General features: G+C 35.1%; 1 protein-coding gene across 1 annotated transcript in view; it reads right to left on the reverse strand.

Annotated features, from left to right (window-relative positions):
• Positions 1-8,357: 8,357 nt before the first annotated feature.
• LOC150110495 (protein O-mannosyl-transferase TMTC2-like) overlaps positions 8,358-17,737 on the reverse strand; it is a 120,231-nt gene continuing 110,851 nt past the window's right edge. The window contains exons 11-14 of the mRNA XM_090399873.1: positions 15,412-15,493; positions 14,182-14,296; positions 11,850-11,913; positions 8,358-10,015 (exon numbers count right to left, since the gene is read on the reverse strand). Coding sequence (XP_090255999.1) covers positions 9,824-10,015; positions 11,850-11,913; positions 14,182-14,296; positions 15,412-15,493 — 453 coding nt within the window. The 3' untranslated portion in view covers positions 8,358-9,823. The remainder of the gene's footprint in view (positions 10,016-11,849; positions 11,914-14,181; positions 14,297-15,411; positions 15,494-17,737) is intronic.

A 17,737-nucleotide genomic window follows, 5' to 3' on the forward strand; every position in this document is an offset into this window, starting at 1 on the left:
CATAAGAGGAAAGTCGCTACTCTATACTTGTCAGATGCATCTTTTTTAAGATGAATATCACAAACTGACTCGGATGGTGTTTGTTACGTGATTGGACAATCGTGTCATAATATCTTTGCAGGCATGCTAGAATTCCATCACATATTTAAACATGATTTCAGATCATGATCATCCTTGTAATGTAGAACTTTTTTTTTTTCTTTTGGAAGAGTGATGGCACTTCCTAAATCTTAACCGACAGAAATCTGTTGCTATTTTCGAAGACTGCAATATCCCTTATTGACACCGTAAATACGTCATTATTCAACTTAAAATTATCCCCGGATCCATACTTTACATATGCTACTAGAATTCGTGTCGAGTTCAAAAGGTTATGTTACGTGAATATGCAGTATGTGAAAATCCAGCTCAATCAATGGTGCAGAACTTTTTCCTTAGGAACCAATCGCCTTATGAATGTATAAGTGTTAAATTATAATATGAAATTCGGCAATGAAATAGCATGTTATTAATGTAGTGTCAATTTATCTTGCGACAATAATAATTAAAACATTTTAACGTGTTTTATGGTTTCTTTTGAACTGCAGAATTAGTTTTAAAAAAGAGAAATAGCATTCGCTTATTAGATCTAATTTGAGGAAAGCAAACTTTTCTATAAATATAAACATCAATTTCCTTTAAAGTAGTCGTTTGGTATGTTGGAGTATTCCTTTCATGAACTTGGGAGGACTGACCGTGGTTAGCGTACTCGTTTGTAGTATGTATATGAGCGAATATGCGTCTTAAGCCTAACTACACATTCTTCTATGTAAATTGTATTAGTTCTCAGGGCTGTTTTGCTTCTTTCAGGATAAAAAAAATCCGTTTCCAGAAGTAAAAATCCTGACATTTGAGAATCAGATCAATGAACCTACCTTCAGTTGAAAAGACTTTATAAAAGTTCTTCGCGTCCTAGAGAAAATTCGAACTCATGTCTTTCCAACCAGATGGGATTTGGACTGAGCTATGGAAACTCACCGCAAAGAGTGTGTTCCCTTTATATTAGAGCCCCTGATTGTAGTAATTACAATAGAAATAAATATTTAATATCTGCTTTAAAATATCATTGCATTGCCAAAGTAAAGCGTTTCGGATTCTTTCCTTTGTTATTTACCATTCACACAGGAATCACTTAATGTATGAATTAATAAACGTAGCTTTCGGGGAGAATTCCGTACTTCCGTACGGAGTTCTCCCTGTATGAACCTCCGCAGCATTTCAGTATCGACGGTGGCCCTTTGGTTTTAAAGGCAACCCAATCTAGGATATCCGTCTAGAACGCAAGGAATCTCTATAAAATATTTTTTTCAAGGGAAAGTGGTTAGCTAATCTCAATACGGAAGTAGCAGCGTTTCTCCCTCAGGATACTAGGGCTTTTCATCCCGCAAACTAGCCAAAGAACACAGCAGTCGATAGACATAATATCGGCCTCATAGCCTTACTCTCTTTGGCCCCAATTCCGAGCAGCCTTCAAACATCATTTCTTTGGTATCTGTGAAAACCAAGTTTGAGAAAGCTGTCTGGTGAGGGAAAGCATTCGTTTTTAGCGAGTGTATTGTTTATTTGTGGAACAGTTACAATCCAGGGGAAAGATGACGAACAGTTGATACACGTGAGCGTATAGTTAACTATTATTCATTGGTATTCCCGTCACCAGTGTTCTTAATTGTTCTAATGAGAGTAGATAATGTTGAATAGTTCGCAATAGTTGAACGGCGTTATCTTGCAAGATGTTTTGATCGGTAAGTGTTACTGAATGGGGCTGCTTTCCTTTTGATTAGAAGAATTAAACGAAGGAAAGAGAAATAAAAAAAAAAACAATCGGAGTGTTCTTATTCTTAAGGATAAAGCTGGTAATGCTTTAAATTGTCTCAGTTTTACCCGAAGTTCTATAACTACTTTTTCGTAGCCTATGAAGTCATTTAAATCAACCCGAATTGGCAAGCAGTGCACTTGGGACTGCCGGGCGAAACCCGACAAGGAAATGAGAATGTCTTGAGAGTGACCAACGCCAAAATACTTTAAACAATTCACAAAGAATTTTTGGGTTGCAAAAGGTACACAGAACTTGTCTTGAGGGAATGTGTGGGCAGCAAAGTCCGGAACAGGAAGGACTTTGCTCGAGAAATCTTCAGAATAACAAGGAGATCAAATTTCCAGTTGGTTTTGTATTCTCTGATGGCGGTGAAGGGAAAATTAAATGTGAAGAGCGCGTGACAGAAATCAACCGAATGAAATTAGAAACTGAGGACGAGGTTTGCAGACGCTGAGTTAATCAGAAAGATTGCGCATTTAAGAAAGATGTAATGGAAGGAACAATTCTGTGTTTAAATAGTCAATAATTGCAGACATCATAATCATGTTTTTTTTTGGGGAGGGAGGGAAGAAGGGGGGGTTGTTGATTAAGAGCAGAAAGTTGTTAGTAGAAATTTCTTTCTGAATAGATGTTAGTGAAGAACCGATGATGTGACATCCAGCAACGATTTGATTACACTGTTTTTGTGAAGGATGTTCGATGAATATAACCAACAGAAAGAAGTAAGTTTGCAGTACACCGATGCCGTTCACTTCTCGCTTTTTTTTTTTTTTGCCGGAAGACATGTAGTTCTTGTTGTCTTTGATTCCAAATAGCAAAGACATGACTCTAAAAAATCATGGTCAAAATATCAACTGTCTCCAAATTCTAAGAGAATGAATGACTTCCATAGGATTCCTACACCAACACCCCAACCAGCCATGACGTCTATAGACATTCAGCAAAATCTGGATACGATTCTATCACACCTATTGAATAACATGGATAACAAGTGCAACTTGGTCTCACTATTTCATCCATCATGGCCGGTAGAGAGGTTAATAAATATAATTCGGAACGTGTGTGTGTGTGTGTGTGTGTGTGTGTGTGTGTGTGTGTGTGTGTGTGTGTGTGTGTGTGTGTGTGTTCATCTTTTATTCATCTTTGTATTCAGTGTATTCATCTTGTATTTAATTTCATCTTATAGTCACATACAAATCTTTAAACCGAATCAGCTTACTTTTACCTTCTCCTAAAGATCAAATTCCTCCATTCAAATTCGTTGGAACTGCAACTCATCCAATTCTGAACCAACGAACCATTCCATTTTAAAACTTATTTCAATACACACCAATATTATATTCAATTGATTAAACGTCAGAAATTTGATTCTGAAGAACATTGGATTAACATTATTCCAAGATCTTTTAGAATTATGCAAAGTTGCTACTTAGTAGCATCTACAACCTTTTCAAAGGGATTGCTGAGATTCTTTTCCATCGTTCCAACCTAAATGATCCATGATCATCCATGTATGGGAAAATCAAAATATGATATTTTTTATGATATTTTCATATTTTTTGAAATATGAAATATCATCCAAATATGAGAAATTATTGTTAGCAACTGTGTTTTATAATTTTCAGAATCCTATCAGCGTAACAGTTTACATCTTCGCGACTGCACACGAGAAAATAACCACAATTTTGGCACGTGGTTTTAATTTGCTGTATTTGAATTTTTCATTGTTTATTCTTCTGAAGTGAAGGTGGTTTACGATACACACAAATCGGAATGCCTGTCATTTAACTGTATAATCTTAGTAAAGTATACTAACAAAGGCACATCCTACAAAGCAAAAAAGTGTAATTTTAAATACATTAAAAACAGCATTTCTTGCTGTTTTTAATGTATTTATCATTAATATGCATGCCCAATAATATTTTGACCGTTGCTAATACCCAGTGTGTTAAACACAAATTTAAAAAATTGTTACGTATTTCATGATAGTAAGGCGAGGATTTGTTTTTAATTGTTGGCTTTGAAATTTTTGATTGTTTCTTTTTTTTTTAACAATTGATTATTATGTAGATTTCATTTCACGTAGTCGGTAGCTATAGTCTATCTCAGCAAGCATTATTGAGATCATGAATTATTTATCTATTACATTTATTACGACTACATTTTTTTCATTACTGTTATTAATGTTTTCAGCTAACATGAATTCCTTTTTCGGACCACCGAAATGAAGTGTCGCAACGGCTGAGATTTCAAAAAAGATCAAATAGCAAAGCCACGATCCCAACTGAGCTAAAGTCATTCCCAAGTTTTATTTTTACAATTTTACTTTAAAAAAATTAATTATGACAATTATTTAACTACTTCTATATTAGTTATTCTCTTTAAACGGATTTTTTTGTGTATACTGTTGCATATTTTAGATCCTTTCCAATTAGATATATTTTTCTTCCAATTGTAATTTCTAAATATTTCGTTGCATTTATGGCTTAAAACTATTTACGAAATGAATTCAAACCAACATATTTTGCTTCTCATAATTTATTTGGATTTTTCGATTTACATTACTTGAGAAACTGCATTTAAGAAAAACATTATCACATAATCGCTATAAGGATCGCAAAACAAGCGGTCCTCGGGACAAGGTTTTGGTATTGGTGACATTGAATTGTCTAGGGTCACAGTTCTCTTCTGGTAAACTTAAGCAAACATTAGTGTAAACACTACAGGCAAATATTTCATTATATAAAACCATCGATTAAACTCATGGACATGAAATCTGCCGCAGGAGTTACAGTGTATTGTTTTCTTTCTTTTCTTTTACCAGTTTATTAGGTTTCCACTTTTTTGGTATGATGTTAAATCCATACATTATGCTTTTTAACTGTTGTTTGTAGCATTCGTTTAAATGTTGGTAGTCTGTTTTTGCTTATTTTCGTACATTTATCAGTTCCACACTGATGATTATGTTTTTAGTTGTTGTCAGTTTCATCACCTTTTAAATTATCAATTTTATGACCTTTTTTAATTGTTAGTCTCATAACAATTTTTAACTGTTTGTTTCACAACCTTTTTAATTGTTAGCTGACAGACTTTTTAATTGTTAGTTCCACAGCCTTTTTTAATTGTTGTGTTTAAAGCCAGCCATTGTTATCTTTGTTTGTTGTTGCTGGTCCATAAATGCTTGCGTCATTTTACGCGTTATTTTCGATTTTATAACTAATATTAAATAAATATTATGCATTGCTCGTTGTAAATATTATAACAATGGGATTGTCATCTTAAGAACAATGTATTGCATTAATAAGGTAATTAAGAAATTACAAATCAGTTTAATAAGGCTAGCAAGAGATTTATATATGTATTTGCAATATTGGAAGTCAGTAACTCTATAAATATTCCACAAATCTATTTAAAATAATAATATTTTAGATTATTTTATTACTGATTTGCAGAAACAAAAGTTGTTAAGAAACAAGAAGAATTCTTCCAACGATTATAGAAAAAAAAAACAAAGTCTCCTCAGAATGATGTATAAGGAATTAAAAATGCAAGATTATATGAGCTAGATAAAGATAAGTTTGTCTTCATAAGAAGTTTAGATTCACTGTATATAACTTAATATCAATTCAACTGTCTTAAGAATACTTTGGGCTGCAAGTGTTTCTTTGTTTTTCGCAAATACTGAGAATGATCATCTTAACTGACTAACTCTTTCTTTTTATAAGCTGTTAAGAAAAAGATGAACTAATTCAACAGCTTCCACCCAGCATTGATTTTCTGAGTCGAATGTGTTGGATTTTGGCTCAGTATTTGGAGGTCGTCTGGTGTTATTAACGACTTGTCGTAAATGCAATGGGTGTTCGGTTTTATTAAAGGAATGGTTATTTCTTGCTTTTCTAAGGCAATTTCCTTGTATGGACAGGTTTTATGTTAAAAAAGCAGCCTTTATGGTATATGAAAGTATCTTATTTTGCAAATATGTTTTTTTTTTTTCAACCATGCCCGAAAACGGATCCCGATTTCAAAATTAATATTAAACAAACTATTTTCCGCTAACTCAAATTGTATCGCAGTATATAATATTCAAGTAATCCTAAAATAGTATTTCTACTCTAAACACTCGTCTTATAAACTAATTATTACGGCTTGTTTGCTTTGGCCCACTTCTTTAAAAAAGAGGCGTCTAAATTATTCAAAACTAAATTATTGGCAAATTGCCAAACTATCGTTATGTACAAGTTGAAAATTCAGATACCATCTTCACGTGAGCATTAAAACTAGGTCTTTCCTGCTTACAAAAATGGACACAAAAATGATTTTTTTTCTTCTTTCATATATTTATATATAATCCACTTTTTAAAGATTATCAGTTCTAAACAGACTAGTGCCAAAAATATTTATTTGGCAAAAGAATTTTTCTAATTCTATAATAATCTCTGTAGCCTGCATCTAATGTTGATCGATATACAGTGATTGCAATATAACTTGCACATATTATCTCTAGCCATCTGTCTATTATATATTGGGCCTTCCCCGGGTTAGTACCTGGCAGTGCAGCATGGAACTGCACTATTTATAATCAGTTTTGATTTGTTGCTACTGCATAATCTTTCGACTCGTGCAGTATGAGTGTAGTATTTAGAAATAGATTAGATCTGGCTCTTTTACCGTGTGTGTGTGTGTGTGTGTGTGTGTTATTATTTTATATTGTGACTATAAAACTTCAGACAAATTAAGCTGTTTTTAAGAATAGTCTTTTAAGATAACGACTAATATTAAACATTTTATCAGCATTCTTTCTCTGCAGATTCTAGTTGTTATTATTGCTATCATATCAGCATTATAATCAGTTTTTATCACTCATCTTCATCCATTATTTCTTCTTCTTCAGATTCGGGTTAAAATATTTATGGTTCTGATCGTTTTTAAGTCTAGACGATACATCATTATCTGAGTATTATAATAAAAAATTTGGATTTTGGAAACTTTGCTCAGCCATCAATAACAACAATCTGGGAACTTCTGCACGTAAGCGAAGAAAAAGAAATAGGATTGAATAAATAAGCGCTTGGCTACTAGTAAACTATATAACGAAGTCGTTTATTAAATGCTAATGAAGAAAAACAAAAAAAGGATTGTAACAAAGCAATGGAATTTATTTAAAGGCGATTAAGTGTGTGTACGCCAATGATTTTGTATTCTGTTGGAGCTTCAAACGTACACACATGAAGAAAGAAAAGTGTAATAACCGGATAAAAATCAAAATAGGACACCTAACGCAGGCTCTACCTGAATGCTACGGTAATCCCTCTCTTTGTGGGATGTTGTTTCATATTCGTTCTTCGTCCAGCTCGCTTACGTGATCTTACAACTCATGTGTTCTTCTCCCTGCGAGCGTCTAACCACACATCACATGACTGGTTTTATTTTCCTGAATAGGTGAAACTGTCCCTTGAATTTACAGTTTCCCTATGCGTATCCGCATAGGTTAATTCCTATTTTTTATTCTGCATCGGAATACTGAAAACGATGGTACAACGAGAGTGGGGAAAAAACAGTTTGAATGGCTTTTGCTTTGTAGACTTTTTTTAAATTTTACAATATTTTATTGTATTTTTATTATACAACAGAGTTGGTCATTTATTAGCATTTATTATTTATGTGGACCTCTTTTTTTTTTTTTTTGGTTGTGGCCTTTCAAGCTTCCCCTTCGCCGTCCACGTTTTCCCAAATGATCAATATTTAATTCATCCACTTGAAAAATTTCCTTTTCACTTTATTACTTCGTCAAAAGATTTAGTGAAAAGTAAGAACCAATTACATTAACTAAAAGAAGACAGAGAGAAAAAAAAATCTTTTTTTATTTCGCATCCACCTCAAGGGATGCCTTTTTTTCTCCCTCCTTTTTCACTCGGTACTAGTGAACAGTTGTTGGCTTTACGATAAATTGCAGTTGAATTTGCGTTCAATAATATGAATAATGGACAGCTACTCCAAGTTTTTCCTTTCTACACACACACACACACACACACACACACACACACACACACACACACACACACACACAGTATTCCTGAAATTTCTCATTACTTATGCTTCAATTAGCTCCTAAGTTAAGATTGTCTGTGTTCTACTTACAGAGGTTATTCATTTTTTAAAAAAAGCTCTGGATATTGCAAATAATTCCAAACACGTTTTGCACGGGAAAGTGATTTTTCACTAAATGCAAAAGGGATTTGAAATTATGGGAAACGAGCGAAAGAAAATACTCCATCCACAAATACCGCATACTTCATATTTACATGGTCCTCGTATTTCTCAATATTTGATGGTTTATCAAGTTGATCTTTGTTTCTACAGATTATTGTTGATTAAGTACTTTAAAATTGTCATTTAATCTGCGAGTTGAGAGAAAATCATTGTGAATTCCGTTATGTTTCATTATCAGGCAAAACTGAATCCTAATGTTTGTCAATCGCAGAAATAAATATCTTTCATTTACGCTGTCAATAATACTACAGTGGCTCAACATCAAGCTTGAACTCAATCAACATTGAGTCACTCTTAATGTTGATTTTTTTTTTAATTTAAAAACTCACTGTTGTCATAATCGAAGGTGATTGACGCTTCGGTTGCAGTAGCTTTAAATCACGAGAAAAAGAACTTAAGTTGTTCAAATGCTATTTCTTTAATATATACAAAAGCTCTTTATACTTTCTGTTTAGACTCATCTGTTTTGACTGACAGCACCTTAAGTATTCGAAAGAGTATGATTTTAACGTCATATTACTAATGCATTTCCTTTCTTTTCTCGCTTTATGTGCTGTTTGTACTTTAATGTATTTGTCCAAGAAGCTAAAAGCAGAGTCACGTCAAAATGCATTACGCAAAATGCTTCATTTAAAGGTGACTTTCTTCTCCCACTATTTCTATAGTAAATCACTCGTATTAACCGCTGAGTACAAAATAAAAAATCTGATTAACTGCAGAGACGAACGAAGTCATTTTATGTTCAGAATGATGGCAGTAAAACACAATGAGGTGGTATAAAAATGATTTCCTTTTTTTTTTTTTTACATAAATTCTATAAATTTGATTTAAATTTAGGCTAATTTGCTGATCACGTTACACGTCGTGTAGTGGGCTATGATGTTGTGATCTCAGAGAAAATCAGAGAGGGTTATTCCCCAAATTAAGATAGGAAAACGCTCTTCATCGGAGAAAAGGTTATTGCATCTACTATAAAAAAAAAAAAAAACGGTTTCAAAACCAAGAGACTTAATGCGCATGCTCCATACGCTAATGCTATTATTGGATATTAAAGTAACGATCTCTGATGTTCGACAAACTCATTTGCACTTAAATAGAAACTGCTGAAGAACTTTGATATACATCGGATATATCTTTGTTTGAAGTTACCTTACGCTTAACGAAGGTTACTTCGAAACGACTTCTTAATAAATGAGTGATTATTATGTACATACTTCATTAGGCAACAGGGTCTAGAAAATGCACTTCGTTAATTACGTAGATTCTTGACGACTAGCATGCGCTAAATAAACCACACGTAATAGATGACGTCACTTCAGAGTTTTGACAAATCCGTGTGTGTTGTCAGTTGCAGGCATTCTTCGTATTTTTTTTCCATCTCCCGTAAGCAACCCCTGAATACAATAAGAGGGGGGAAACAATAGAGAAAAAAACAATAGGATAAATGCATGAACATCGATATAACTTCGTTTCCACGATATTGCTTTTAAATCACTACACTGGGGGGGTGGAACAACTTCAAGACATGTAGTGGAATAGTTCACGATCAAATTGCACTCATCCCTTCTTCTTTCATAATCCTACGGAAGCTTTTTTTTTATTGTTGTTTCTTCGTTCGTTTCTTTTCCTGCTACTTTGGTCAAGGTTATGACGCTGTCGCCATCAAAGTTGTGTCACTATGGAAACGGTTGCCAATAGCTACCGTCTGCTATGTGTTGCTGGAGGTCGGATGCCTTTCTGAGCTAGGAGATTCCGTAGTTTCTGTAGGTTATTCTGGGTTATGGGGTCGTCTGGCTTCAACCGCAGAGCTTCAAGATAACTGGACTCTGCTTCGAGCAGTTTCCCATTGACGTGCAGCATAGCACCGAGGTTCATATGACTCGTCACTTCCTGCGGAGAAAGACAAAAAAAAAAGCATTTCTGTTGTACAAAGTAGTAGGAAAACTTACGTTTAACTTTCAATTTTTTTCAATTATTTAAAATTAATAAATTAGAATAGAAAAATATCTTTGCTGAATTTTCCGTGTTAGCAATGTGTTTAAACAAGGTTAAGCTGGTCTGTTAAAAGATTTTTAGTGATAAATCAGACTTTAATATAGAAGAGTAAGAGACTATATATATATATATATATTTTTTTTAATTTTTTAATTTTTTTTTTTTGCGAGACTGTGTTCTGTGTAGGAATCTAAGAGTAATTTTCGTTTTATGGAATAGTTTTAGTGTTCGTAGTATTGGGAACATTAATCAAACAATATTGCAGCAACATGAGTTCATCATCATCATCACGAACCATGGGCTCGCTGCCCGTTGGTGTCCGATGCCTCCATCACTATCTTCTTCCATCTTTCTTTGTCCAATGCACAGTGTCGCAGTTTTTGTACGCCCATTCCACACCAGTCTTTTATATCGTCTATCCATTCTCTGTATGGTCTACCTCTTCTGTTTAAACGATCCAAAATACCAAACATGAATGTCTTTATCTTCCGGTCCTCACTCATTCTACAGATGTGTCCAAATAATTGCAACTTGCATTTTATAATCTTCTGCATTAGATTCTCCTTTGGTTCCCCCCCCCCAATAGAGCTCTTCATTTGTGATTTTCTGTACCCATCCTATTCTTAGAATCTTCCTGTAACAAGTTCTTTCAAATGACAAAATTCTTTTTATTGATTCCTTATTTATCACCTACGTTTCAGATCCATACAGTACACCGCTAAAGATGCGTGTTTCCAGTACTCTTAGTTTTGTTTGCGGGCTGATCACTTACGTTTCCAGTGTTATCCATGATCTTGAGATTTGCTCTTCCCTTTGCAATCCTGATCTTTATTTCTTTTTTACAGGCCAACATGAGTTCAGCTCGAGTTAAAAGTCCAGTTACGTAAATAGTCAATATATGGTCGCCATGACTGTTTTTATTCAAGAATAATTTAAAAAAAAAATACAGCTTTACAACTGCAATTTTCATGGATTGCACATTGCCTTCCAGCACCAAAAAGAAAGAAATCCTTTTACGTTGGTTGGAAGCTGCAGAAATTTCACTGATTAGTATCAATCCAGCAATTCAAGAAACATATTTCATTCCATTTTAGATTGAAACCGCGACTAGAAATAGGGTTTAGAGATTTTACGGTGTTAATAATCCATCCACCAAACGTTACTTTGACCACAACACTTGATAGATTTAAAAATGCGCTTCAAGCAATGGTGTAGCACAATAAATTTGGACCACTGAAGTATTAATACATACGATTGCTCCTTCTACTTCTTCTTTCTTGACTGCAATATGCACCATCTGATGCATATTTCAGTTAGAAATATGCATAATCTGATCGCAGAATCTCATCAGAATAATTTGGTATTTGAGCACCTTTTTTCTGATAGACACGCATTTTCTTTAGCCACATCTTGTACGTTCATTTTTATGTGATTTTTTTCTCTCAAATCATTAATTTTATGTTGTGTTCATGCGCTTTATATTCGTTACAGGATTCTAGTTTCTTGCGATAAATGCCTTTCTTTAACGAGTTTCTTTAGCCAATGAGATTAGTTTTCGCAACGTCGTCAAGTGTTGCTTCATAATTTTATAAACGGATAAAACTTGCCTTGTAGAGTTATATTTGGAGTTGACACATCTCAAATAAGTTTAATAACTTTTAAAGGAGATGTAAGAACAATAATTCGGCTATTTAAATTAATAAGTCGAATGACATCACCATTTACTTACGTTTGGGCGAAGTTTCACTGCGATGTGATAATACTTCTCGGCCTCTGAGTTTCTTCCAGCTTGCCTATAATTCAAAGAGACATTTAGCTTCTCACTGTTGACTAACATCTCACAGATATCACATTATTAAACCGTTATTTAACTTTTATGTACTTTTATACACTTTAGTGACAGCACCTCAGTAGTGTAGTGGGTAGCGAAGACACCGTTTTTCCGAAAATTATTCTGGTTAATTCATTCATCGTAGAATGAATTAATTTAATGAAACATTATTAAAATAACGCGTTAATACAAGACTGAATGGGATAAGTTAACTGATTAAGAATTATTAACAATTAATAATTATATAGTTTATACGAATTACATTTCTTTTAATCACCTCAGGATCTTCAGATTTAAATTTACATTTAATCGATAACAGCAGTAATGTAATCTGCATTTACACGAATGCACCGAAAGGTGGTCCTATGGATTAATAGGATTTCATATCGAACATGTAATATACGAGATCATAAATGCCATTAGCTTCCAATAACCTTTGAAAGATATTCTTGGTGATCCAGCAGACGACAATAAAGACTCATTATGGACTCTACTCACGTATATTACTACAGCTGTAATCGGATTACTGCACCAGATCGTTAAGAAAGGGCCTTCAGTCTCCAGAAATTCCGAGACAGTCACTAAATAGATAGGAATAAATAGCCTCACTCAATTCTCTCTCCATCAAATTAAAGAGGTAATACTTACAGAGAGAGAGAGAGAGAGAGAGAGAGAGAGTTAAAAACCGAATAATTCAAGATTTTCCTTCCTTAATTTAAAACCATCGACGAACAGTACAGAAACGAATCACTGATATGCACTGACTATCAAATAGGCTAATCTTTGAACAGTCCGCCACAGATTAATATTGACTTAGCAGCTTAAAGCCTTCATCTGCAAATCGGATATGTGTGTGTGTGTGTGTGTGTGTGTGTGTGTGTGTGTGTGTGTGTGTGTGTGTGTGTGTGTGTGTGTGTGTGTGTGTGTGTGGTGTGTGTGTGTGGTGCACTGTCAAATGTACTAAGAGTTAGGTCTGCACGAATACACTATTTAAAGGAGGGAATAAATATGAATGCGATTATAGATAAACTCGCTTGTAATGAAAGTTCAATAGAAATCATTTTCAACCGTCTGTCGGATATTTTGATAGTCTAAATTCGCTACTGGACGTCGTGTTAGGTCCTGATCTCCTAGTTCAGGTTTGAAGAACGACTTGATCTTTTTTTTAACTTAAGGTGAGTTAGCAGATCTCGTAGGGAGGTAACAGAGTTTTTGCATCCCGCACAGGTAGATCGACCAGAGAACATACGCATTAACAGAATGAGAATTCCATTAGTAGGAAGTAGATGGTGGGTTGTGTGATGCAGAGTGCCTTCTCGTGATGAGTCCTTGGCCTACATCGAGATATCACGTAATAATAATAATAAGAAGAACTAATAAGATATTTGGTTCTTAACCGAATACATCTGATTTAGGCGTGGATGTCTATCAAAGTTAGAAGTTGTATATTCTTTGATTTTCTACTCTCGGTCATTCTTAGAATAGAAGTTGGAATACGAAATCAGATATAAGAAATGCAAAATCTAACAGAGGATGTGCTGAATTTTTTTATGAGAACACACTCAAATGAGACGTAATATCGTGGCCTCAGCCTTAGTTACTTCTACTGTAAACGACCCTAACTGCAGAACGCGTTATCACATAATGCCGTGTAAAAGATATTTACAGGAATTAGATGGCAGATGACAGGATGTGTCCACGAAGCGACTTTTTGCACTGCTTTTTGGAACACGAACGGTACAGTACATTGTGAATTGATAATTATTGGTTTGACTATCATTAGTGCTGCGTTCTCCAGTGGAACAATTGAAGGCACGGTTGTAAAATTGCCTTTTATAATAGCTCAGTGCACAGAATACTACCTTTATTTCACTGTGTTTAAATTTTTCTCTGTAAAAAAACTTAAGGAAGACGTGAAAGAATATCACTTTATGAAGACAGTGGTACTTAAGACATTCGGTCAAGATGCTCACTCTGATCGACTCATGAAACCACCTGATGTTACTGGAACTATTTACACTTATGTCCAGGAATAAAGAAAGAATGGTTTATAATCAATATTAAGAAAGAGAAAATAATCTGTTTTATTTCTATGAAATATTCACTTCCGTTACAAAAAAAAAAAAAAAAAGCATGTACATAGCACTGCACAATTACGTACACTTCGATGTATAAGCAAAGAGTCTGCACTGATTTTCCGTTTATCAAAATGATTAAAAGGGGCACATACCTCAGTGTGTTAGCAGCATTAAAGATGATTTCGTATTCATCGGGAGCCAATTCAGCAGCGCGCACGAACATTTCAGCGGCTTCCTCGTGCCGCTCGGATTCCGACAAGAACTGCCCTAGAAAGAAAGAAAACGATCTTTAGCCAAATTCCAAGAAAGCAATCACACAATAGCTAATCTGGGATTATATATGTTTCACTAAACAGAGTAAAACTCGGGACTATCATATATTTTACGACAATATTTTAAATTATTATTATCCGGATGTGCTTGTAACTGTCACACGCTATGTGTGAAGCAATGGAAATCTCATTTGCAATAGCTGGAAGATGTCGAAGTAACAGGTGATGGAACAGGGTGAGACGATCTTAGACGATATTAAAAAAATCACTTGTTTCACAGGTGATTTAAGTTTAATACGAGATAAAATGCTAACTCAATCTCTGCATCGACTTTTATGGCCTGCTTATATTAATTTTCTTTTCACACGAAAATTGCTTCATCGAAATTAGTTTATGGCTTAAAAGCAGTGATTTCATCGATACAAATTGTATGATTAATTTTAAAAAAAATTCCAGTGTATGTGATTATAAACAACAAAATATTAAATAAATGAACGTGGGGGATAGGAAAGTAATGTATAACTAAAGTTACAGATTACTGAGTAGACAACAATAATCTCTAGTTCTGCAGCAGTGAGTGGCAGCATACAAGTAGTCCTAAATGACGACTGCCGCAGATGCACTTATGAAACAGAGAGTGCGGAATGAATTCCTTACTGCAGTCTGGTTTCTCCTATACTCCGATTCTGGTACTCTTTGACCTTAGCCTTCCAGCTCCTCGCTGTCCTCCGAAGACAGCGAGGAGCTGGAACAAACTATTCGCTAAGAGCTGCGATGTCGGAGTAAAGACTTTCATCGTATTAGCATACGGCATCTCACGCAGCGGTGGCAAAAGTGTATAGAGAATGACGGCGAGTGTTAAATGATGACGAATGCTCGTGAGAGATGGAAAATGAATCCATGATGAAACCATTGGTAAATAAATTATATTTTCTGTGGAAAAAAATAGCAGGTATTACTTTCGTAACGCCCCTTGTATATATACATATACACTGTGTGTGTGTGTGTGTGTGTGTGTGTGTGTGTGTGTGTGTGTGTGTGTGTGTGTGTGTGTGTGTGTGTGTGTGTGTGTGTGTGTGTGTGTGTGTGTGTGTGTGTAGAGAAACTTACCGTAGTGTTGATAGACACTGGAATCATTGGGAGCGATAGCTTTAGCCCTCAGAAACCAATGTTCAGCTTCCATTGGTCTGTTCTGTTGAAAGAAAAAAACAATGCCTTTGTAAACGTAATAAGAATTTCTAACATTAAAAACAGCAATTGAAGTTGTTAATATAATGTTTTTATTATTGGATTTATATATATATACAAAAATTAATAGGAAACATTTTCTTATGATATATCTTGGGGGAGAAAAACTGAAAGTGGAGGCCAGAGAATGACCAAATTGAACATATTATCAGCAGCAGGAATCGAAGTGATCTTTGTATCAAGCAAACTCTATGTGGAGCTACGAAATGAACCACTTCTCTCAGAAAGCAGCACCTTCTTTCTTCATAGAAAAAGATGGTGTCGGTCCAGCCTTAATTCATCATACTCAAATATCTAAAGTCTGTTGTTTGTCAAGACTGATGCCGGAATATTGGGAGGGTTCTCATTACTGAACGTTTTGATGTTGATTAGACAAACAGTAAAGTGCGCTGCGTTTGTTTCTATGGAATATTTGTATAAAAAAGTCCCATTGGTATAAGATTTTTTCCCGCACAGTGACAGTTTAGAGTGCCCACGCATTTCAAGTAATAGGTCTAATGTTGACTATGTGAAAACACTTTTGCTATGATTCCACGGAATCATATGGGTATTGCGCTGTCCATGTAATTCAGACAAACACGTGTATATACAGGGTGGCCATAAAATAACTTTTCCTCTTTGGAGGCTTCTGTAGCTCAAACCAATAAACGGAATGAGACACAATTTTATATTGAGACTTTTGAAGGCTTGGGGAGATGATTTCCGCGAAAAAAATATTTAGTACCAAAAGTCGCCGATACGGGAAATTTTGGCGCTGGCAGAGCCAAAAACAAGCGGGTAATTACATTAAAGGCAGATAAAATGGAATAATAATATTTCTACATACATTTCGCAGTAGCAACGTCTGTTACTGTCTCTTCTTCTTACAGGTCCTATGTCAGCTCTCAGTGCTACAGCTGACATAGGACCTGTATGCAGGTTATGAAGCCTTCTAAATTCCCGACGGGCTGCTACGGCATTGCACTGTTTAAGGTAAAACAACTTAACAAGTAAAGCAAGCTGAGGCAAGATAGAACGCACATTGAGTACAATTCGTCAGTCATTCGAATAACTGCCTGAACGTTCCCAATCCCTTTTTAAGTGGAATTGGTAGTGCTGCTGTTACGTACGCCCAGTAAAATTTGCATAATCCTTTTTACCTGCGTTAAGTGCAAATATTTGACCGTTTTCGGCTCCACCAGTGCCAAAATTTCCCCTATCGGTGACATTTGGTACTAAATATTTTTTTCGCGGAAATCATCTCCCTATGCCTTCAAAAGTCTCAATATAAAATTTGGTCTCATTCCGTTTATTGGTTTTAGCTACAGATGCCTCCAAACAGGGAAAGTTATTTTATGGCACCCTGTGTATATATATATATGTAGAAAGTTTTTCTTTACCTTGGGTATAATATACGTTAAAGATATCAAGCTATTTTATATGTATATAAATAAAACTTAGTTTTAATCCATTTCCCAAGTAAGCAAACAGACAAGTAAGTCAAGTTTGCGCCTGCAAGTAGTGCAAGTCTGGGTGATTCCTTACGTAGTGCAAGTCTTAGAAAACTCGTGGTAAAGGTGGAATAAGATCTGATCACTATTCTTAGTATTTTCCCTTAATGCAAAGCACATCTCCTTGAGGAGATGTATGATGCTATGCACTGAAGGCAAGGGGCCACTACCCAGACCGGTTTCGACCTTTATTGAGGTGTATTTAAGTAAAGACCTCTCTCTAAAAATTAGGACGATCCCTAGACCATCCATAGTGACCGAAAGACCGTCCAACTCAGCGTTGTTCCATTCAATGACAGGGTCACCCCGTCACCGAGAAGAACTTCTCAGCGTTGGCTCTACCCAGTCGCAGGCTCACCCCACCACCAAGCAGAGCCATAATCTCAGAGGTGGCCTTACTCAGAGACAGGCACAAACCTATCCCCAAGCAGAGCCTCTCAAAGCCAGCCCCCCATCAGTGGGAGCCAGGCTAGAAATAACAAGATTTAAGTAATACAGAGCTTATAAATATTTTACCAAAACAAGTTACCATAAGGTGTTTTGACCTTATTAAATAAAAATCTCAGGTGGAGATATAAATGTAGAAAGTTTTTTTATCGTGGGTATAATAGTCGTTAACACTTTCATTGCCAAGCTGAAAATTGGAATTTCGTGTGGTGCCAAATTTTATTTATTTTTTTTATTATTTAGTTAACGCG

The sequence above is a fragment of the Typopeltis vanoorti genome, chromosome 1 (genome assembly GCF_054136105.1).
Source record: "Typopeltis vanoorti isolate ZY-2024b chromosome 1, IOZ_Tvanoo_1.0, whole genome shotgun sequence".
In the NCBI taxonomy this organism is placed as follows: Eukaryota; Metazoa; Arthropoda; class Arachnida; order Uropygi; family Thelyphonidae; genus Typopeltis; species Typopeltis vanoorti.